At 47.8% G+C, this 23,802-nt stretch overlaps 1 protein-coding gene across 1 annotated transcript in view; it reads left to right on the top strand.

The window, feature by feature from the left end:
* PSMD12 (proteasome 26S subunit, non-ATPase 12) overlaps positions 1-23,802 on the top strand; it is a 218,828-nt gene that overhangs the window by 43,134 nt on the left and 151,892 nt on the right. The window contains exon 3 of the mRNA XM_078654325.1: positions 1,601-1,729. Coding sequence (XP_078510451.1) covers positions 1,601-1,729 — 129 coding nt within the window. The remainder of the gene's footprint in view (positions 1-1,600; positions 1,730-23,802) is intronic.

Raw genomic sequence — 23,802 nt, 5'->3', positions numbered from 1 at the left:
TGTTTCTGGGCCCAGTGAGCAGAGGCTCCCTTTCCAGGGGTATATTAAAGAAAAAGGAGTAACCCTGTGTCCCGGAGAACCTGGGTAATAAATGGTTAAGAAAAAATTGGTTGTGTTGGGTAAGACACATTACTATGTTATTGCTGATAAATGCAATCAAGAACGAATACTCTGATACACACCTAACTTGAGAAATGAATGTTCAAATTAGAAAATCGTGAAATCAAATGCTTGTATTGTGTAATTTTTAACAGTATTCATTCAATTTATATCTGAATTACTTCATTCAAAGATAACATACAATGCATGATAGGATTGTTAAAGTGCAAAAAGATGACTTTGAGTGAAAAGTGCTCAATGAGTGAAGAAATATACAGTGCAATGCGATTTCCTATATACAAGTGTTTCATTGGCTAGATGCTGATTTTCAACCAAGGAATCCTAGTGTTCCTATTGGGATCCTGGTGGTTCTGGACCTATGACATGCGTCGATGTTTCGACCCTCTTGCGTCCCAGTGGGTGGTCGCGGCGGGTCTTTCTCAAGACAGGAATACAGGTGAATAGTGATGACAGTTTGTGTTTCAGACTAGGGAATCTTAGCCTGAGTTCATGTGGCGCAATGTCCAGTCGTATCCGGGTAATGGATCAGGAATCAATCAAGTGGGAAGGAGGTGCAGCGCCCCCTCCTACCAGCTGCATAGCAAAGTAATGTGTCTTACCCAACAGAACCAATTTTTTCTTATCCCTTCCCAGGGGACCAGAAATGTGTCTCGTGGTGGCAGGCTGGTTTGGTTCAGGAGCCTCTAGAAGGGACCGCTGAGTGCATGTAATAATAAATCTGACACTGGAATATTATAGGAACCTGTCTGCTCATGCAGATAGACCCTCACTTGAGGTATAGTGCACTTGGCCCAAAGGATGACTTACCTAGGCCTCATGCACTGCTGGGCAGGCATGGCACACAGGGATGTGAGCCATGTCGACTCTTCACTTTTAGCTGCACCACAACACGCTGACTGCAATGGCAATGGTGCATGTTTTTGGTGAGAGGTCCCGGACGGTGGCATAATACATGCTTCAGTCCTCAGGTGCCTTTCCCTGGCTACAATGCCCGTGGTACCATAGGTAGCCCTTTCAAGGGAATTTCAGATAGGCAAGTTTTATGCCAATTGTGGAAACCATGGTACAGGTTGTGGAATGAACACAGGCCCTAGTAACCAGATTGTGAGAGATTCAGGGCACAGTCAAAGTGCATCAGGTGTCTGGCAAAAAATAAGGGGGCAACCATGCAGATAGGGCACTTTCTTACAGCCTACAAGCAAGGTCAAATTGAATGTAGATCATGAAAAAGATGTGTAGCTGAAATAATTCATTTTTACTTGAACTACATATTGTTAGCACTCAGGACTTCTAGATCTGTGGATGACAAAGGAATGTGCAGCATACCAGGAGCGGATTCAAGTTTGAGAAAAGAGTATGTATGAGATGTAGCTGGTTATGCGAAAATGAAAAAAATGGAAAGCAATGTATATAAAAAGTTGTGAACTTCATGCTCAGTAATTTTGTTATTTTAATTGTAACAATTTTTATACTTTTACAGGCATCAGATATGATTTCTACGTCTCGTATTTTGGTTGCTGTGGTGAAAATGTGTTACGAAGCTAAGGATTGGGACCTTCTTAATGAAAATATTATCATTTTATCGAAAAGGCGAAGTCAGCTGAAACAAGTGAGCTTAAGACACTTTTAGATCTTTAAAATATTCTTATTGTCATGGCCTTGCTCTAGTACAGTTTTTTACGCCAAGAAAATTTTAATTTTCTTCTGATTCTACTTATGTGCTACAGTGGTAGCATCTAAGTTCCTGCGAACACTGTTCTGTTTCTTGGGGTTGTAGGTTCTCTGATCCCTCAAATAAAGTGACTATTTTCCATTTCTTTGAGTGCAATAGTTAGAACATGTGTTTATACTTGTTTTTTGAATTTAACAAGGTCCTTCATGCAAGTTCATTAATGAATTGTGGGGATTGGCTATGGTCATAAGATAATGCACCCTTTGAACGTAACCAGAACTACCTAGTACCTCAAATTAGAAAGGCTTTAACTCAAAATAAAGGTGCCTGACTTCCAGATTCAGTTGGAGCAATGTACTGTTATGACTTCCCTGAATCCATAGTCAATCATGCAGTGTATGGTCTAAGAGAAAAAACAGACACTGGCTATCCCCACTCAGACTTGCCACTCAACTAGTTGACTTGTCTCCTTGAGCAGTGGTAGATAACTTGAAAAATAGTTTTTTAATACATTAAATTTGGATAAACTCCTTGAACACTTGCTATACCAAATAATCACCCAGACTCTCTCAGTGCCCACAGTCTGTGGGATATTGTTGGAACACTAAAATTCCGGGTAATGAAATATAAACCTTATCTATGTAATAGATGCCACTTGGGTTCTCCATAAACCTCACACTCTTTAAATTTAAGACTTCAACCTCAAGTTTACAAGAAGATGTTCTCTGGTTCTGTTATACGTTTAAGGTTGTTTCTTAAACTGAAAATATTAGCAAATGTTCCCCAGGATTATATAGTTTGCTTTGGTACTAATGAATCGCTTTCCTAAGAGCATGCCAGTAGCTTTCGCACAAACTTATGCATCATGAAATAAGGTCTTTTAAAGTGTATGTGAAGCCATATTCCTAATGTGCACCATATGGAATTATCAGGCGTAGTTTTTTTGATCTATCTGATATAACTCAAACACTCGTGAAAAACATCCTTATTATTCACGGTTACCCATGGTTACATAAGCATGCCTTTTTATTTTTAGGTCTCGCGACCTGTCAATGCGCATGCGCATTGAGCGGAGCGAGACTATAGGGGCTTAAACAGACTTTAACTAACTGGCGATTTGATGCTGTGCCCGTGCGCTTTTAGGTCAATGCGCAAGCGCATTGACTTAAAATGCGCGTGCACAGCATCAAATTGTCAGCCATATGCTGCCCAGCTTGGTGCCGCTCCACCCCCCCGCTCCACCCCCTGCGGCATCAAAGGCTTTCACGGCCGGCCGGCTGTGCTTTCAGTTTCACGGCCGGGTCTCCTTTTTTTTTAACTTGTTTCTTGTTTTCTTTTTTCACCCACCCATTCTCACCTGCCCTCCGCAGCACACAGCATGTTATCTTTCATCAACCCCCTGCTGGATCAAAGGTTTTCACAGCCGGCCGGCTGTGCTTGCCCAGCTTGTTTTCCCTGTTCTCATCTTCATCTCCCCCTTTCTCCTCCCCCTAATTATTCCCCCCTGCTGTTGTTCAGACCCGCCACAGCAATACTGCCCTCCATCGCCGCCGGCCGTCAAGCATTTTCTGCCTGCAGTCAGGGCTTGTTTATATCTAATTCTGCACTTCGTGTCTCCTTTCTTGCTTTCTTCCTTGTGTGGTTCTTCTCCCTGCCACCCCGCTTTTTCTTTCTGCTTTCACCCCAGCCACCATTTGTCCATTGCTCCCCTGACCCAATCCCCATAGAAAAAAAATATAGTTCTAAAGTATTTTTTTTTAAGCCCCCTGTGGAGCCTCTTGTTTTCCCCTCCCTTTGATCTGCCTGTCGCCTCTCCGTCCTTCACAGCCCCTCTCTGTCGACACAGTGGCATTGACAGCACAGCCAATGGCATCATAAAACGTATTCCTGGCCCACTGCTCTGTAACTAATGAAATGAAGGCCTTTGCTGTAACAATCCAATATCCGTACACACAGACATTGCATGTCGTCGGATCGGCCTACCGACCAGGCCAAACTTAGATTATACACACATCCACTTTAATAATAAATAGATGCAGGGTCCGCACATCATTGTGAAGACGTGCATTAGGTCATCTAAATTAAAAATATACAAACATTCAAACATACAGGCTTTTATTTCTTCGTCTCGTGGTCCAACTTGCCGCTGGGTCTCAAATGCAGGAACGCCTCTATTGCGCATGCGTCGGGTGGCCTTCTCATAAACCGTGTGACACATACCTACAGCCACAAGGTAGGATGGATGGATGGATGGATGGATGGATGGATGGATGGATGGATGGATGGATGGATGGATGTCTGGCTGTCGTGCTTTCTATCAGACACCCCACTGTATCTGCCTGCTGAGGCCGCCTAACATGATGTTCCCAGCAAGCTGACTGCGACATCCATGCAGGGTCGGGGGCTTACTTGATCAGGATGTGGTTCAACGGCTAGAGCGGACGACCTTGAAGATGGGGAACCGGGTTTGATCCTGGAGGGAAGGTCAAACATCTTGTGATTCTGGACAAATCACTTATTTTCCCCGTGCCTAAAAATGAATGTGTCTGTCTGTATACACATATCCACTTTAATAATAAATAGATGCAGGGGCCGCACGTCATTGTGAAGACGTGCATTAGGTCATCCAAATAAAAAATATACAAACATTCAAACATACAGGCTTTTATTTCTTTGCTACTTGGTCCAACTTGCCGCTGGGTCTGAAATGCAGGAACGCCTCTATTGCGCATGCGTCGGGTGGCCTTCTCATTAACCGTGTGACACATACCTACAGCCACAAGGTAGGATGGATGGATGGATGGATGTCTGGCTGTCTGGCTGTCGTGCTTTCTATCAGACACCCCACTGTATCTGTCTGCAGAGGCCGTCTGACATGATGATCCCGGCAAGCTGACTGCGACATCGCAGGGTTCGGAGGCTCACTTGATCAGGATGTGGCTCAACAGCTAGAGCAGACGACTTTGAAGAGTAGGAACCGGCGGGAGACTCAAACATCTTCTGATTCTGGACAAATCACTTATTTTCCCCGTGCCTAAAAATTAATGTGTCTGTCTGTAATGTAACTGGTGCTCACCTAAAGCGCTCTGATACCTACGGGTTGAGTTTACGCGTGGAGGGCCTCTACATAATATCTGTCTCGAACAGCCCTTCCGGTGCCAAACACTGGGGGTAAACGCCACTGTCTGCATGAGCCTCTCCGGCAGCCTACGCCTGATGATGTCACTCACTAGGCCATCCTACATCATTAATGTCTGTCATTAATTCATACGTGTAGCATGTACCATTAAGCCTCTCAACCAAGCATGAATGCACTATTGATTGCATGCACCAGCTGTATCTGGAAGGGGCGGATCTTCATGTTTAGGTCTCGTATAGAGCAGCGCATGCATTAAAACTTATTAGAGACCTCATTTTAGTGTGTTGTAGATCAAAAAAAGTTTGCAATGCAATAGGTCTCGCATTTGCAAGCGTTTGAGCTATTGGCATTGTAAATACCAATACCTTTTATTTACGTATTTTAAAAACCTGCAAGTGGTGCGTAAGCACGCACTTTGTACTTACAGGACTATTAGTAAGAAATGTGCGTGTTTATGCACCACTTGCAGCATTTCAAAACACATAAATAAAAGGCATTGTCATTTACTGTGGCAATAGCTCAAACTCTCGCAAATGTGAGACCTATTGCATTGCAAATGCTTGTTTAGTTTTATTGGCAATCCCTATGTGTGAAAGATCCAGACGCTTTTATCTGAGTCAAATTGGGTAATCACCAAAAGGGATTTTTGGACAGATGTACAAAGCATGTTGAGGTCTTAAAAATACAGTTTCAGATTTTGCCACTGCAAAAGTGTTTTTTATCCAATAAATGAACCCTAGTTTAGTGGTTAATATCTTTTTTGACTCCTAAAATGGGTTTAGAAATGAATCACTCGTTGGAAGGGGTGTTTTTAAGGCACCCATTCCAAATAGCAATTCCTATCCATAAGTAGCAATGGTTTAGGACTGAAATAGCTGTTCTAAACCAGTTTGTCCAGTACTGAATGGGTTAACATCTGTACTTGCAGCTTCTGCATTTTTACCTTCCCAAAAACCGGTTTATAGCCTTTTTTTAATTGAAAATAAAGATTGTTGCCAACCTGTTGAGTACATTTAAGCTGATTCAGAGCGTATTTACTCAGATGTGGCATAAACTAGTATTGATTTTGCAGTCAGAGATATTGCACTTTGATCATATTCAGTCTAAATGTTTTAATTATTAGCAGGCTTGCACAATTCAATCAAAGATGGATGCAGATCAGGTTACAAGAACTCAGTTACACCCAAGTAGGTGACCTATTGGGTTTTCTAAACCTAAAAGGTAATTTTTAAATGACTTTCATTAGTTTTTTTATGTTGTAAAGTGTGACAAGTATATGTACGTGTATGCATATGTGGATTCAAGTGGTTATTCCCAGATGCTACTGGCAAACACACTAAGTCTGAAATCTTTCGCTCCTGTCACCCATAAACAACTTAATGAAAGATCAATTCTTAATCACAACTGGTAGTAGTTGCGTAACAGTGTAGAATGTAATATATCGCTATCCAAGATGATAGTGGACTATTAGTTTTTACTAGCTCTTTGCCCGGTAATATGAGAATATTGATTAATTAGGGGTATATTCCTTGTAATGCCTCAAATAGATTGTGTCGAAGTATGGCAGCTTTTCTCTTGTTCAGTTCTGTTCTCCATTAGAAGATGTATGCAGCTGATCAAGCTATTTATAGTTATTACTCCTGTGATTACGCTTTAAAAAAAATTTAAACTGATGTTTTCATGCACTTCAAAATACTTAATCCAGTATTAGGTACTCCAACCAGACTGTTGAGCAAATGACACAAACTCAATACTCCATTAGTTGCAAAAAGGGCAAAAATGTGATATCACCCAGAAGTTATTTTATCAAATGCACAGTGAATCCATCCCTTTCCATGAGCAAAGTCTGCCCAAATTTATTTTGGTCCACTCGGCTCTTGTCAATAATACAAAAAAGTAGGGTGATTGAAGGGCTAATCTTTTTTTATTTCTTTAAAGCCATAACTAAACCTACATATGAAGATCTGTACGTCCAGACGTCCTCTTAACTACGGATTCATGAATTATACCATTGTGCCATCCTTCATCGTGGACCCAACTAGAGAGAGCCCATTTTATGTCAAGTGTTATACTAGGTGTAAAAACTTAAAATCAAGTGGTACTTTTATAGTTTAGACATATCCCGCCTTCTTAGGAGCATGCAACAGACCACTTACTAACAGTGAGGAGGTAATGCAACTCAGCCTGTTTGCTGTCAGGGAATGCCCATCAACTGGCAGAAAGTTGTACATTACACACAATGTTTACTGCATTCAATTTGTATTTCACCAAGCAAAAATCATGAGCATCTATTGGAAGCCCAGGAAAATTCTTTTAAGGGCATTATGGAAATGGAAATGGAAATAAAAAGGTGGCCAAAGAAGAAGCAGTCTCTCGCTTTCTTAAACTGGCCATTGCGAGAAATGTACACTTTGCAAATAGGTCTTGAGCATGTTTACTTCAGTGTAGCAAATGTAGCAGCAAGCCTACCTTTAAAGTTCACATCAACACCTGGAGGTTGGGAATGAAGCTGAAAAAAGGTGACCTATTTGTTCATTTCCTTAGATAATAAAGTAGTGAATGCAGGCTTAATTTCTTTGCTAGGGACTTCGCAGTCCCCAATTAATAGGATGTCTGTTGTGTCTCTCAAAAGCAAAATTTGAGAGATTCGTTGCCAGAATTTTGTGAACAATGCCTACATAGCCAAATAGTAACCCTCCTAATCCAGAACAAACTTTCCCTCTTCCATAACATATGGCACCATGAGGTCACATAATGCACTATAGAGAGTGCTCCTCTGTAGTTTGCTCATGATGAAATATAACTTCACAAAAGATTGCTTGGGAACACTTATGTAAGTTACATCACTTTTGCAGGCATCACCATCTTAATAAGTGAGATGTGTTCAGTCAGTGGACCGCAGTCTTCATTCAGCATTCTGAATTTACTTGCAAACACTCCAACACCTTCATATAGTTCTCACGTTACAAGGTTGCTACAGGAAAGATTTGCATTGCAGTATCTTGTATGTCTGGCAACTACCTAAAGCCAAGCTTGTGTGCTAACTGACAGACCACCGATAGACGAGATGTAGCTCTTAATTACTTGGCACTAACCATAGCGTTCATATTCAAAGTGATCCTCTATTAGTTGAGTTTCAGTGATGGTTCTTGATCGATATTCGCATGGTGTCCACATAAAAACTATCATGAGTGTAGAATACAGCTCAGTGCATTTGAAAGAATTAATCTTGTGGATCAGATGGGCCAATAACTGAAAAGAAAGGGCAAAGAAGGGGAGTTCTTGCCCAGTGCCCCTACTACATTTAATTATTTTGTGAAGAGTAACTTTGATACAGGGTGTAGCAGCAGGATTCATGTATATTAACAGGCCTAAGGACAGAAACTATTTATCCACACCCTTTCTAAGATGAACCTTGAAAAAGAAGGGCCATACAATGGATTTGAAGGCCTTGTCCCCATTAAGGGTCACAATTGCAGCCAGAGGCTTTGTGTCCACATCTAAAATATTGTAAGTAGTCTCTGGTCCGTTAAAACTTACTAGTGAGATCCCCCCGTACTAGTAAATGGCTTCAGTACATATGATCAACTGGACAGTACCTCCCTGAGTTAGTGGACTAGCAGTACCTAGTTTTCTTTATAAAATGTTATCCTTGAGGTTGTCGGGATAGATTGCCTTGCCAGATCCCTAGTCACTTCTCTTACTGCATTGACTGTAACTGCCGCATCAGTGCTGACTTTATTTTGTTTGCCTCTTTATCAGTCCAAGCCATGGGACCCTTTTTCAAGTATTGCCTGCTTTTCCCAGCTCAGGTTGGGATAAAAGACAAAACGTCCTCCAGACAAATCGCAGCTATAGAGTGGCTCTCCATACACATACCCTCCATTTCTCCTTCATTGTCTTTATCACTCACTTCAAGAACCTACCAGGCTTACATTCACTATAAAGTCTGTCAGCTAACTTGTACGTTGTAGATTTTACTTCTGTCATTGACCCCCACAAAACGTATCCAGTTCTGTCTTAATCTGTGAAGTATTGCTTTAACCTCTGTTAGCACAGATGCACTTTCCAGTCTATCCAATGTGCTTATGGTAAGTTTCAGTGTACAGTGTTCTTTGGAGACCAAAAATTATTTTTGCATTTGCCAGCGGTCAGGGCCCTGCAGCTCCCACACCAATAAGGTTTTACAAAAACCATGCCAAAATAAGTCACACATTGACAAAACTAAAAAGCAATTTCATACCTACTGGCTTTGCTAATGCTTGTTTATTTGTGTTTCCCATAATCTTATTGAAACTGGTTACACAGATATACCATTATGAATATTTTTGGGAAATACTAGCATGCATCAACACCTGTTACTAAATGATGCTACAAAGAAATAGTACTTGACATTTTACAGTAGTATAGAAAAATGTTTTTTTTCCTGCTTTCACTTTTTTAGGTTTCGCCTGGCGTTCACTACGCAAGCAGTGTCGCACAGGCGAAATTTTGTTTTGCAGTAAGGGCCTATCATCCGCCTCTCTCTTCCATTGGCTAGCTCCGTAAATGGAGGCTAGCCATTGGAAGAGAGATCTGTCAGTAATGATCGGAGCAGATTCGTGGGCGTTCCGCGGATTTTTTTCTCGCTCCGCCCCTTTGTTTACGTCATGCGGCGGTGGGTGTTGTCTTATTTTTTTTTTTTGTCACTGTTTGTGCCGCCATTTTTTTACGGAGCTGGGGCAGGTGGGTTATATACAAGATGCTCGTTTCGCTCTTGCTCATTACCCCTGCATCCCTCTCCACGTTTTTCTCTTCTTCCACAAACACATACATGGGCAGACATGGGGGACTTTGGGGGTCACCTTTGGTCTGTTGTACTGCGATAATTAACCCCTTGCATCCTGGGGGCGGCGGGTCAGCACAGTTCAGGCACGAAGGCTCTCTTGCGCTGACTGCAGTTTGTCCGACCACATGTGCACATCGGCCTACTCAGAAGTTACTTCATTCTCTGGGCTGGGGGGGCAACACGTTATTTGCCAATGCTTTTTACTGTCCTTTATTCTTTTTACTTGTAAGCATCCTCTGGCCCTCCGCGAAACCGGAAGTCAGGCATCTTCTGCCGGGACGGGGGCGGGGCCTGCAATCCAGCAGGAAGTCCCGCCCTCTGCCGCCGGCCCGAGGAAGAGGAAGTGTGGCCTGTTTCGGGGCTCCCGTGTGCTGAGGGAGCCCCAAGAAGAGGAGCATGGCGGCTGGTCGTCGGGGCTCCCATGTGCTGGAGGGAGCCCGGGAACGGAGGCAGCCTGGAACCTCGCCGGCTGCAGAGGGCTCCCATGCGTAGAGGAGAGCCCTGCGATGGCACCAGACAGGAGAGAAAGTATTGCAGGTGAGCAAGGAGGACGGGAGCCTACCCCGCCTCCCCCAGCATGGCGGTGAAGCCCCGGGCCCCAGGAGGGGGCCCGGTTGACGGAGAAGAGACCTGCTGCTGAGTCCCGGTAAGTGGGGCTCGAGTCTTGTGCTCTTGTGCCTTGAGAGGCTGGTTCGCATTGCTCTCGTGAGTATGTGCCCTATCATCCGTGGCTGCACGCGTGCACCCCACACAAAGGAAGCACGTGGCATGCTGCAGGTTTCATCCTTCTCATGCCCTCTGTAGCCTGTCACCGAGCCTCGGACGTGGTTCTACCACCAAGTGGAAGGACAGCTGGGGGGAGGGTGGAAGCAACAGGGGTAAAGCTGTGGCGTCTGTGGATGGAGGGCATGCTCGCAATGGGCAGAGAGCCTAGGATCAGGAGCACATGTCCGCAGTCCATGTAGGCATGTTCTAAACATGGGCCTGCTGCTGGAGTCCGCGCTTTCATGTGCAGGTGCAGCGTGCATATATGTCTGCTGTTGGGTCATGCCACCGAGGTCAAAAGTGGCTTGCCTATATCCCTGGCGCTGAGGGCCTCGTCCAGTCACATAAAATTACAGTAAGTCAACCTTACTTGAAAGCAGGGCTGGGGAGGATAGCCCTCCGGAACATATCGAAAACTAGGCTCCACGCACTGCCAATTCTGGACTTCAGGACCCTTTGGAAACACAGTGTGTCTGGGAACAAGGGATGTCGCCTGTGTCAGTACCGTACAGAATCGGCAGGGCACATTATTTGGTGCTGCCCTGTGTTGCTGGGTCATAGGCGACTATATCTAAGGTCTCTGTTCTTGCAAAACCAGGTGAGTACGCGCAAAGAGGCTCTAAAGCTCACCTGTACCATCATGAAGCCCACGGCCCTCGCTCGACTTGGCAAGTTCCAGCAGAAGCAAAAAGTCCATAACTCACAAGGCAAAGCTCACTAAGGACTATGGGAACTTCAAGTGGAGGGGCATCGAACTGGTTACCATAAGCTTAGCTACGTATGATGCACCTCTGACTGGCCTGCATGAAGGACAGATTACCTGAAGGGCCTGCACATGCTCGAGAATTTCCACCAAGCTCCTCACAATACTTTTGGCAAAGCCCCTTCTCACCAAATCAGTCCAACACCTCACAGGGCGCGCACTGGCGCACACCTGTGTGTGTGTGTGTGTGTGTGGCTCTGTGTGTGTGTGGCTCTGTGTGTGTGTGGCTCTGTGTGTGTGTGGCTCTGTGTGTGTGTGGCTCTGTGTGTGTGTGGCTCTGTGTGTGTGTGGCTCTGTGTGTGTGTGGCTCTGTGTGTGTGTGGCTCTGTGTGTGTGTGGCTCTGTGTGTGTGTGGCTCTGTGTGTGTGTGGCTCTGTGTGTGTGTGGCTCTGTGTGTGTGTGGCTCTGTGTGTGTGGCTCTGTGTGTATGTGGCTCTGTGTGTGTGTGGCTCTGTGTGTGTGTGGCTCTGTGTGTGTGGGGCCCTGTGTGTGTGTGTGGGGCCCTGTGTGTGTGTGTGGGGCCCTGTGTGTGTGTGTGGGGCCCTGTGTGTGTGTGTGGGGCCCTGTGTGTGTGTGTGGGGCCCTGTGTGTGTGTGGGGCCCTGTGTGTGTGTGTGGGGCCCTGTGTGTGTGTGTGTGTGGCCCTGTGTGTGTGTGTGTGGGGCCCTGTGTGTGTGTGTGTGGGGCCCTGTGTGTGTGTGTGTGGGGCCCTGTGTGTGTGGGGCCCTGTGTGTGTGTGGCCCTGTGTGTGTGTGGGGCCCTGTGTGTGTGTGGGGCCCTGTGTGTGTGTGGGGCCCTGTGTGTGTGTGGGCCCTGTGTGTGTGTGGGGCCCTGTGTGTGTGTGTGTGGGGCCCTGTGTGTGTGTGTGTGTGGGGCCCTGTGTGTGTGTGTGTGGGGCCCTGTGTGTGTGTGTGTGTGGGGCCCTGTGTGTGTGTGTGGGGCCGTGTGTGTGTGTGGGGCCCTGTGTGTGTGTGTGGGGCCCTGTGTGTGTGTGTGGGGCCCTGTGTGTGTGTGTGTGGGGCCCTGTGTGTGTGTGGGGGGCCCTGTGTGTGTGTGTGGGGCCCTGTGTGTGTGTGTGGGGCCCTGTGTGTGTGTGGGGGGCCCTGTGTGTGTGTGGGGGGCCCTGTGTGTGTGTGGGGGGCCCTGTGTGTGTGTGGGGGGCCCTGTGTGTGTGTGGGGGGCCCTGTGTGTGTGTGGGGGGCCCTGTGTGTGTGTGGGGGGCCCTGTGTGTGTGTGGGGGGCCCTGTGTGTGTGTGGGGGGCCCTGTGTGTGTGTGGGGGGCCCTGTGTGTGTGTGGGGGGCCCTGTGTGTGTGTGGGGGGGCCCTGTGTGTGTGTGGGGGGGCCCTGTGTGTGTGTGGGGGGCCCTGTGTGTGTGTGGGGGGCCCTGTGTGTGTGTGTGGGGCTCTGTGTGTGTGTGTGTGGGGCTCTGTGTGTGTGTGTGTGGGGCTCTGTGTGTGTGTGTGTGTGTGGCTATGTGTGTGTGTGGGGCTCTGTGTGTGTGGGGCTCTGTGTGTGTGGGGCTCTGTGTGTGTGGGGCTCTGTGTGTGTGGGGCTCTGTGTGTGTGGGGCTCTGTGTGTGTGGGGCTCTGTGTGTGTGGGGCTCTGTGTGTGTGGGGCTCTGTGTGTGTGGGGCTCTGTGTGTGTGGGGCTCTGTGTGTGTGGGGCTCTGTGTGTGTGGGGCTCTGTGTGTGTGGGGCTCTGTGTGTGTGGGGCTCTGTGTGTGTGGGGCTCTGTGTGTGTGGGGCTCTGTGTGTGTGGGGCTCTGTGTGTGTGGGGCTCTGTGTGTGTGGGGCTCTGTGTGTGTGGGGCTCTGTGTGTGTGTGTGTGTGGGGCTCTGTGTGTGTGTGTGTGTGGGGCTCTGTGTGTGTGTGTGTGTGGGGCTCTCTGTGTGTGTGTGTGTGGGGCTCTCTGTGTGTGTGTGTGTGGGGCTCTCTGTGTGTGTGTGTGGGGCTCTCTGTGTGTGTGTGTGGGGCGCTCTGTGTGTGTGTGGGGCGCTCTGTGTGTGGGGGGGGCTCTGTGTGTGGGGGGGGCTCTGTGTGTGTGTGTGTGGGGCGGGCTCTGTGTGTGTGTGTGTGTGGGGGGGGGCTCTGTGTGTGTGTGTGTGTGGGGGGGGCTCTGTGTGTGTGTGTGGGGCTCTGTGTGTGTGTGTGGGGGGGCTCTGTGTGTGTGTGTGTGTGTGTGTCTGTGTGTGTGTGTGTGGGGGGGCTCTGTGTGTGTGTGTGGGGCTCTGTGTGTGTGGGGCTCTGTGTGTGTGTGTGGGGCTCTGTGTGTGTGGGGCTCTGTGTGTGTGGGGCTCTGTGTGTGGGGCTCTGTGTGTGTGTGTGTGTGTGGGGCTCTGTGTGTGTGTGTCTGTGTGGGGCTCTGTGTGTGTGTGTCTGTGTGGGGCTCTGTGTGTGTGTGTCTGTGTGGGGCTCTGTGTGTGTTTTTGAAACCTAAATAAAACGCGATATTTACAATGTCAATAGCTCAAACTCTCGTAAATACGCGAGATTTGCGAGAGATTAAGCTATTCGCATTGTAAATGACAATGCCATTTATTTATCTGTTTTGAAAACCAAAATATAAATAAAAATTTTGGGCCAGATGTAGGTGGCCATTTACCGACCGGTAACGGCCGATTTCGGCCATTACCGACCGGTAAATGGCTATTCGGTATGTAGGGGGGTCTTTATTTTACAGAATCCGTAAATTTACCGATTCTGTAAAATACCGAAATAGGTAATTTTACCGATTCGGAAAATCCAAATGTAGGTGGGACTCTTCTGAGTCCCAAAGGCCCTACAAATTCGGTATTTTAACACACAATCCAATTGGGTTTTAAAATGCCGAATTCAGGTGTGCATGCACATGTGTGCATGCACACCTAGCCATGTGCCACATGGCGTACATGCCTATTTTTGGGGTGCCAGAGGGTGTCAAAGTGACACCCCCTGCACCCTTGCCAAATTCCGTATTTACCGATTCTGTAATTACAGAATCGGTATTGCCCATTGATTCCTATGGGCTTCGAAGCCCATAGGAATCAATGGGCAATACCGATTCGGTATTTACAGAATCGGTAAATACCGAATCTTAAAGATTCGGTATTTACAGATTCTGTAATACCTACATCTCCCCCCTTCATATTTACCGACTCTTAAATACCGAATCGGTAAAATTCGATATTTAAGAGTCGGTAAATATGAATTACCTACATCTGGCCCCTAGTCATTTGCAATGCCAAAAGCTCAAACTTTTGCAAAGGCAAAACCGTTGCATTGTAAATGCTTGTTTATTAACATTTTATTTTTTGAAAGCAAAGAATCTTCAATCTTGCTTTCAAGCTAATGCAAATATTTGCATCAAATCAGAGAGTATACTGGGAGCATTCTACATAGCCTCGTATTGCTAAACTTTTTGAAAACATGTGTACACATGTTTAAACTGGGACCAGTCATTAGTGCAGTCAGAGCTTACAACATTTACTTAGAGTGCTTACCCTAATGATAAAGCCTTTCAATTAAAGTGCCAGAAATACAAATTTGAACAGTATTAACATATGGGGAAATATAATACCTTAACTACAGACAGTGCTCTACCCTGATCCATAATGTGGTTTTGCAAACAGGTAGCCAGATGGTTTGTGCTGCAGGGGGTTGGACCTACTTGTCCCAAGGACAAAATACACATGAAAACTTGTTGCCATTGACCATAATCAATATGTCCTGGGCGTCTGGCTATAGGAATTCCACATCTCTGTACAACTAGTGAAAAACAAAATTTCAGATGGTGAGTCACAATATCCAAGAGTTGCATAATTCCTTGTCTTGTGCAGAACCACCCCTGGCTTTACCTACTTTTCGCCTGAATGCAATATTCGGCTAATAAACATTGTTTGAATGAGAGCATCTCCTTTCTTCTCAACTGGATTCCTTGACCCAGGTCCATGAACATCGAGAAAAAAGAATGGCATCATTTTAATTGGAGGTTACATCACAGAACACGTTCATTAGCTAATCCCAGCTTCCACCAGCAGAGTACCCTCCCATTACTAGCTATGTGGCTGTCCCCTTGCAGCATGCAGCAGCACTCTTGTTATATTCTTCCCCATTCTGTCTCAAGGAGCTGTACTAAAAAACAATCTGTCTTCAGGAACTGTTGATATACCTCCTTCAGAACAGAGAGTTGTTGCCCTCCTACAGTCTCTCCATCACTGCCTCAAACTGCATAGTCGTACTTCTATTGCAGTTTTGAAATTGAAGGATATTATCCCCTTAAAGGTGACTTCAGTCACATGTAAGTGCAGCTCTTAGACCTTCTTCTCATTTGCTTCCAAACTGATAACCAGGGACTCCAGTCATGTGTCCATTTATGTAATTTGCTTCCCTGCCCTGTGAGAGGTGGTCTTCAGATCAAGTATAGAAGCTAAAGTAGACACTCCCTCCGAAACATCTTTGGTTAGTTACAGCTGAACAAAAAGCTAGTAAAACAAATAGTGATGTCCAAATAGTGATGTCCACTTTGCCTTCTCTACTTGTTCATAGAAAAGCGGCTTTCCCAGCTATGTCCAGTTTGCTTAGTAGTCTGCTCTTGGTCCTAAAGGCAGCTCCTTCTTGCTCTTGTGCCACTTATGAGCACTGTCAACTACTGCAGCCTTTGATCTAGCCGGGAAACAGCAAGTGATTACCTTTCCTCCTTGCTCTTCAGTGTCACATTCCATAGTCTAATCCAAATTACACTCACATGGTGGGCATCATGGTCTTCTCTGCAGTCCCTTAACTAAATATTCGACGTGTCGTATGTTTCTATTTTCACCTTATCTTCAATTTAGGAAAATGTTTTTAGAGACACTAGACATCATATTCTCTTATGTTGAGGAGCTAATAAGGTAGCAGAATTGTACTAGAGTGCCAAGGATGTAATGTAACCTGGTATGCATTTCTCCTGATATCTACAAAATGAGTTTCCAGCCACTGTGCCATATTCATGCCCATGATTGCTTATAGTATAAAATCTTGACATTCGGAACTACCAGCTTGTTTGGATAGCCATAACCTATCCACCTAGTATCATCTGGCGTTTCTCTTTCCAGAATAAATTTACCTAACAAAATATTGAAATGATAACTGGAAAAAGTAGCAGGAGCATGCTGGTATTGGATTTGACCAATGTGCGCTTATTAATTTTTTATTATTTGTCCTACGCCACATGGTGCTCTTATGGGACCATGTTTCCGTTATTTTTGTACAGGTGTAAATGATAAGATAACTGAAAGCATCTGGTCTGGTCTGAATCAGCTGCTGAATAAAGAGATACGTGAAAATAGAAAGCCTATGTCCTGCTGTTTTTTTTTCTTAGTTTATCAAACCTACTTGACCATGTCCATTGATGCCTACTCCTGTGTCTAAATTAGTAGCGTTAGTGGGTTATTTGTCAAATGTGTTTCTTACAAACATATATATATATATATAATCTATCACTGATTATTTTAATATTTCTACTATGTTGTACAAAATAATGACAGAAATGTGTATGGTCATTACACAAAACAAGTCCTATTTTCCCCAAATCAACTCCATTTGATCAGCTTCCATATTTTTGTAACGTTTTTTCTATTATAACGTGAAACATTTGGTTACTCTTGATAATGATCTAACATAAGTAAAGAGGGATGTGATAAAAATAGTTGCATATGATTTCAGTTTACCATTCGTGTCTTCTAGCTATGTTGCAGCCACACATGCTTCTTAAAGTACCTCAGTATTAGTTATGTTGGAACTGAAAGATACTAGCCAAATGTATTTCTTAATCTGGAAAAAAATATTTGAAACAGAGCAGATGTGCAACAGTGCATTAATGAAGAATTTCCTAGCTATCGTAAAGGAAAGTTTCAAGTCTATTAAGGACGCGAAGATGAGGATTATGCTGTTCTTTCTTTACTTTTTTACTCCAGCAGCCATTAACAAAAAACATAACAAAACTACATTTCCCATGAGCCCATGGAAAAAATTTAGATAGAAAAAGTCCAACATTTTGTCCAATACTGGACCAGGATGGTCCGTGACCTTCCCCTGAGGACTCTCTACCCTCCTCTTTATTCGTGCGACTGCAGCCTGCAAGTCTTCAAATTATTCCTGTTTGTCGTCTGAACCTAGGTCAAATAAGCAAATGGGATTGAGATTCCGCAATATTGAACAACTTGAACATATTTCAATAACAATGATTCCACAACACGCATAGAATAAGAAAACACTAATGCTCTAGCAATTACCAGAGAGAATCGAAAACCAGTTACTCACCACACTTACGAGGATCTTCTGTTAGGATTCCTCAATCGGGTGGGCTAATCCTCGCCTCCGCGTCCTTAATAGAATTGAAACTTTCCTTTACGATAGCTAGGACATTTTTCATTCTATGTCTGGACCGGAGGCTTCGGATTAGGCTAGTTGAAGCTTCTCTACCACCAGAGACGCCAAGTAAAACCTCTCTAAGGTAGAGTCTGAGGACCAGTCTGCAGTATTAAGGATATCCTCCGACCACGCCCGCAAAGAAAGCTTTTGATGCCATTGCACCCCAGACCGAATGAGCTCCGAAAAGAGAAATGTCTATCCCTGCATAACCCAGCGAACCCATCTCGCAATCGTAGGGGGAGGAGGCTGCCCCGTATTGTTTAGTAAGAGCTATAAACAATTGTTTGGTTCCTTGGGGACGTATGTCGACTGTCACCACTTCATAGGCTTTTAGTGCTCTGACCACACATAACTTTGTGACATCCAGGAAAGCGGGATAAGACACTAACCTTGGATTTACATTTTATCCTTCTGGAGATGTGAAAAGTAACTCCCTCTGGAGGGAATACTCGACCCGTAAGGTCTAAGGCTCGTACATCAGAAACTCTGCGGCAGGATATTAGACATAAAAGGGTCGCCAATTTCGCCGACCTCTGTTTTAAATAAAGATATTTATTTGATGGCCATAATCGGAACAGGTTTAAGACTGTATTGACATCTCAAAGGGTAGAGTACAGAGGTTTGGTGGCCTGGATAGCCTGATACCTCTCAATAGTTTGCAAACTAGCGGGTGTTCCCCAATAGGGTGACCGTCCACCCACTAACATAACAGATTGGAAGGTGTTAACTGACCTGTAGGCCAAGCCGTCCTTGTCCAGAGAAGCTAAGAAATTAAGGACATAGACCATGTCCGCCCCCATCAGCTCAACCTGTTGTCGAAGACGCCAACTCCCCCCATCTAGACCAAGCGGAACCGTACCGCTTGTTAGTGCTCTCTTCCCAGGATTTTGCGAGTAATGAGGCAGCGTCCTCCGAAAGGCCTGGAACCTTCCAACGTTGACTGTAACCTACCAAGCCATCAGTTGAAGGCCTCCTGAGAGGAGGCTGGGATGGGCATTCCCTTGTAGATCTTTGAGGTGATCCCGAAACTGGGGTAGATGGATTGGAAAGTTCCATCAGAACTGGAAACCAAGCTTGTGACCTCCATATCAGGGTGATCATCACCAGATCCGCTAGCGGTCTTCTCATCTGGGAAGACACCCTCATTATCATTGGAAAGGGGGGAAAGGTGTAGCCCTGCTCCGTACTCCAGTCGTGCAGGAAGGCATCCGTTGTCAAGGCCTCTAGATCCGGGCGTGAGCTGTAATACCTCTACAACTGGATGTCCAGCCGAGAGGCAAAGAGATCTATCGAGAAGGGGCCCCAGAAGGATTGGAGCTCGTGAAATACTCCCGAATGTAGTTTCCATTGGCGGGTGCACCAATCCGCAACCTGATTCGATGTCCCTGGAAGGTGCTCCGCCGAAAGGGAAATCTGATTGGATAGGCAGTACATCTAGAGGTTCCGAGCTAGATGCAATAGCGCTCTGGATCTTGTCCCCCCTAAATAGTTGATACAACGTATCGCTGCTACGTTGTCCATTTTGACACAACATTGGGCCTTGTCTTTGGTCCAGCATTTTTCCGCAAAGGAGCCCACCATCAGCTCTAAGCAATTGATATGAAGGCCTTGCTCCGCAGAGGATCATTTCCCTCCGGTAGAAATAGCCCCGCAGCGGGCATCCCAACCTGAACCACTTGCGTCGGCCTCTTATCAGTAGGTCTGGTTGCCACCCGAAAATAACCCGGCCGTTCCAAGCCTCCATGAGCGAGATCCACCATCGCAGTCCCTTTTTGTCTTTTCCGATAGGGGAATTAACTGGGAGTAAGGCCCATGCGAATCTGTGAGGCTTTGAGATACTGAAGGGCTTTGTAGTTCAGGGGGCCCGGAAATAAGGCCTGAATGGACGACAATAAGAGGCTCACTACCCTTGTGAGTTGGCAAAGAGGTATTGTGGGTTTGGCTAGAGTGCTTTGCAGCTCGTGCATGATCTTTGCTAGTTTGCAAGGGAAGGCTTAGAGTAGCCTCGACCAAGACCACTAGAAAACCTAAGAATTGCATCTTCTGAGAGGGCATGAGATCCGATTTGGATTTGTTGATCACAAACCCCAGGTACTCCAAGTGGCTTATCGTCTGCTGTAGTTGGGCTAACAAGCGTCTGGGGCACTGATTCATTAACAGGATGTCATCCAAGTAAACAATCATCCGTATCCCCTTCGATCTGAGGCGCTCCACCACCGGCTTCATTAGCTTGGTGTAGCACCATGGAGAGGAGGACAGACCAAAAGGAAGGGACGTAAATTCGAACGTCCGCAAGTTCCATTGGAACTGAAGAAAATGCCTGTGAGCGGGGAAAATCTGGCTCGTGAGGTACGCATCCTTGAGGTCCAGGCGGACCATCCAATCCCAGTTTGGAAGAGATCTGTGAGGAGGTGGATACCCTCCATCTAAAGTGGCGATAAATTAGCCACTCGTTGAAATTTATGACCGGCCGATAGCCGCCATCCTGTTTCTTCACGAAGAAGATGTTCCTGAAAAAACCCCGGGGGTGAGGGGTCGAGATGACAACTGCCCTTTTCCTTAAAAGATCGGAGACCTCCTTGTCATCAGATCTCTCTGCTCCCTTGAAAAGGAGAGCTGTCTTGGGTGAACAAGCCGAGTAGGCTGTTCGATATACTCAATCTGAAAGCCTAGCACTGTCTGTAACACCCAGGCGTCTGAGGTTAAGGAAACCCAATTGTGGTAGAAACACTGTAGCCTGCCCCCTATTACTACCTCCACTGAACTTTGAATGCTCACCATGTTGGTTATTGTAGCTGCTGTTTCCTCTTCCTCTACAACGTTGCTGTGATCTGAAAGAGACACGTTAGTGATAGATTCCTTACCTTAGAATATCCCCAGGCGTCGTCGGACTGGATCCGGAATTTTTTTGCGTAGCAGTACCCATGCGCGTCGGTAGGCGTCGTCCGCGGCTCCGCGTCCATCGTCTGCATCGTGGGCGCCGTGATGACGTCGTCTGAGTATATAGACGCCGCCTCCGCATGCTGACGTTAGGTCTTCTTTTTTCCGCGCCAGCTAGCGCAGATCTTGAAGTAGTTGTACCCTAGTCACTTTTTTGACTAACCTTTTAAGATCCTTTTTGATCTACTTTCGAAGTCCACTCGACTCCGATGGTGCAGGTAGGGATGCCCGGGTTCAAGCCCTGCGCCGACTGCAACCGACTGATGTCGGTTACCGACCCCCATCGCCGGTGCCTGCACTGTTTAGGCCTGGACATTGACGACGACAAGTCCTGCTCAGACTGCCAAGACCTGACGTCTAATGCTAGACGGGAGCGGTCCCGTAAGCGACTCTAGCTTCGGCAGTCCGCCCCACGTCGCTCGAGGTCCCGGTCCGAGAGGAGGTCGAGGGACCGGTCGCGGGGCCGGAGCCACCACAGTTCCGGGAGTCGTCATCGGTCTTCGGGCTCGAAGTCCTCCGGTAAGAGGCACAATAAGTCGAAAAGGCACCATTGCTCTTCTGACTGCCTCCCCCTCCCCCCCCCCCCTCCACCCCTCCACCTCTCCCCCCCCCCTCCCCTCCTCCGACGTGGCCTGGGGTTCGGGTGACACCGCCCACGCGGCTCCACTGGAGCCGCAGGTGTCGCGGCCTGCTCCACACCCGCCGGTCCCTGGGCTAAAAGCGACGCAGGGGGAGATTGCAGACTTCCTCATGGCCATGAGGTCGCTCGCTCCTCCATCTGGTTCCGTGGCTCCTTCGGGACAAGCGGCTCCGACTGGGTCCCCAAGCGGGCCGGGTGCTTCGGCCCCGGCGCCGTCGGCGCCTTCGGTCCCGACGCCGCAGGGCCGCACTGGGTCCGGTTCCGGATCCAGGTCGTCGCCGGTCGACCTCGTGACCTCTCTACCTTGCGACCTCTCTACCGTCGGCCCCACGGGTGTCGCCCCCGGCGCCGTCCCAGAACGACGTCGTCCCTGGTCCTGCCCTCGATTCGGGTCCGGCGCCGCTCTCTACGCCGATGGGAGATTTTTATTTCTATGACCCGACCCCATCATTTGAACCCGAGTACCAGGCGGTGGGTGACGAGGAGGATTGGGAGGGGTCTGAGGACCCTCTGGCACGTGAGTGTCCGTCTCCTGAGGACTGGACAGGAGAGCTTGGGGTTGCCAGTGGTCTGGACACTTCACCCGACACTGGTTTTGTCTCCCCTCCTAGCGTGGCTACGGAGGAGGGGGCTGCCTATAGCGTGGTGCTGATGAGGGCGGCCAAGGCCTTGGGCCTTGAGCTCCCCATCGCGGCTGTGAGGACTAACCTCCTCACTGAGGTCCTTAAACCACAGTCCAGCTCGGCCGAGCCTCTGCTGCCGTTTAATGAGGCCCAGTCAGACGTTCTTCTGGGCACTTGTTCCAGGCCCGCCACAGGGCAGCCTGTGGATAGGAACGTCGCCCTTGCTTTCTGTCTACCCACCCCACCCCTGAGAGCCTGGTAATCCAGGCCTCTAATTCCCAGACCGCATTCCCGTCTGCTCCCTCCGACCGGGAATCCAGGAGGTACGAGAATTACGGAAAGAGGGTATTCTCCTCCCTGAATTTGGGATTGCGGTCAGTCAATACCGCGTGCCTCTTGGCCCGCTACACCCACTCTCTGTGGGACACGGTCGCTGCCGTGCTGCCAGAATGCTCGGTGGAGGTCCGGGTTAAACATCCGCCTCAAAACTCTCCTAGTCCGTGCTTTCAGGCCCAGGTGACGCCATTGGGGGGCAGGGTTCGCCATCATCACCACCACCACTGGCGCACTGTCACTTCGGACAGGTGGGTGCTGCAAATCGTCCGAAGGGGCTACTGCCTCCCCTTCGAGGCGTCCCCACCAGCCATGCCACCGCAGTACCACCGCGTGTCAGGGGATCACTTGAGACTTCTACAAGAGGAAGTTACGGCCCCCTTGGCCAAGGGGGCCATCGAGCGCGTTCCTGGGCTGAAAGTAGGGTGTGGTTGTTACTCCCTCTACTTTCTGCTACCCAAGAAGGGCAAAGGGGGCCTACGCCCTATCTTGGACCTACGGAACGTCAACGGCTTCCTCCGGAAGGAGAAGTTCAAGATGCTGACTTTGGCTCAGGTCTTAGCTGCTCTGGAGACTGGATGGTAGCGTTGGACTTGCAAGACGCTTATTTTCACATCCCCGTCCTGCCGGCCCACCGGTGTTACCTGAGGTTCACGGTAGGCCACAAGCACTTTCAGTTTACTGTGCTCCCCTTCGGCCTTACAAGCGCCCCACGGGTGTTCACGAAAGTGATGGCGGTGGTCCCAGCTCATCTGCGCAGGTTAGAGGTTTCAGTCTTTCCCTACCTCGAGGACTGGTGGTTGAAGGCGGGCTCGCCCCAGACAATAGTCAGCCACCTTCAGACTACGGCCGACCTCGTGCACCTGCTGGGGTTCTCCATCAATGTGCCGAAGTCACACCTGTGTCCCTCTCAGAAGCTCCTCTTCATCGGAGCGCTTCTAGACTCGGCGCAATTTCGGGTTTATCCTCCCGAACAGCGGGTTAAGGATATTCAGGCTCTGATTCCGATCTTTCAGCCTTTATCCCGAGTCTCGGTCAGGTTGACGGTGTGGCTTCTGGGGCTGATGGCCTCCTGCATCCTTCTGGTGCATCACGCCCGGTGGCAGATACGGGCTCAGCAGTGGGACCTGAAGTTTCAGTGGGCCCAGCATCAGGGCAACTTGTCCGACCATGTCTTGATCTCGGAGGGCACTGCAAGACAGTTGCAGTGGTGGCTCACGGACCGCGATTAGGTCAGCGGCAGATCCCTCTCCCTACCCCAACCGGAGCACGTAGTTGTGACGGACGTGTCCCTCCAGGGCTGGGGGGGCCACATGGGAGAGGCGGAGATCAGAGGCCTCTGGTCTCTGGCGGAGTCCCAGCTCCACATCAACCTTCTGGAGCTGCGGGCAATCCGGCTTGCACTGAAGGCATTCCTCCCCTCTGTCCGGGGGAGTGTAGTGCAGGTGTTCACGGACAACACCACCGCCATGTGGTACTGTAACAAACAGGGCGGGGTGGAGTCGTGGACCCTATGCCAGGAGGCTCTGCGCCTCTGGCAGTGGCTGGAACATCAGGGTGTGACCCTGGTGGTTCAACACCTGGCAGGTT

This window comes from Lissotriton helveticus, chromosome 7 (genome assembly GCF_964261635.1).
Source record: "Lissotriton helveticus chromosome 7, aLisHel1.1, whole genome shotgun sequence".
In the NCBI taxonomy this organism is placed as follows: domain Eukaryota; kingdom Metazoa; phylum Chordata; class Amphibia; order Caudata; family Salamandridae; genus Lissotriton; species Lissotriton helveticus.
This window is presented reverse-complemented; position numbering and strand designations above follow the sequence as displayed.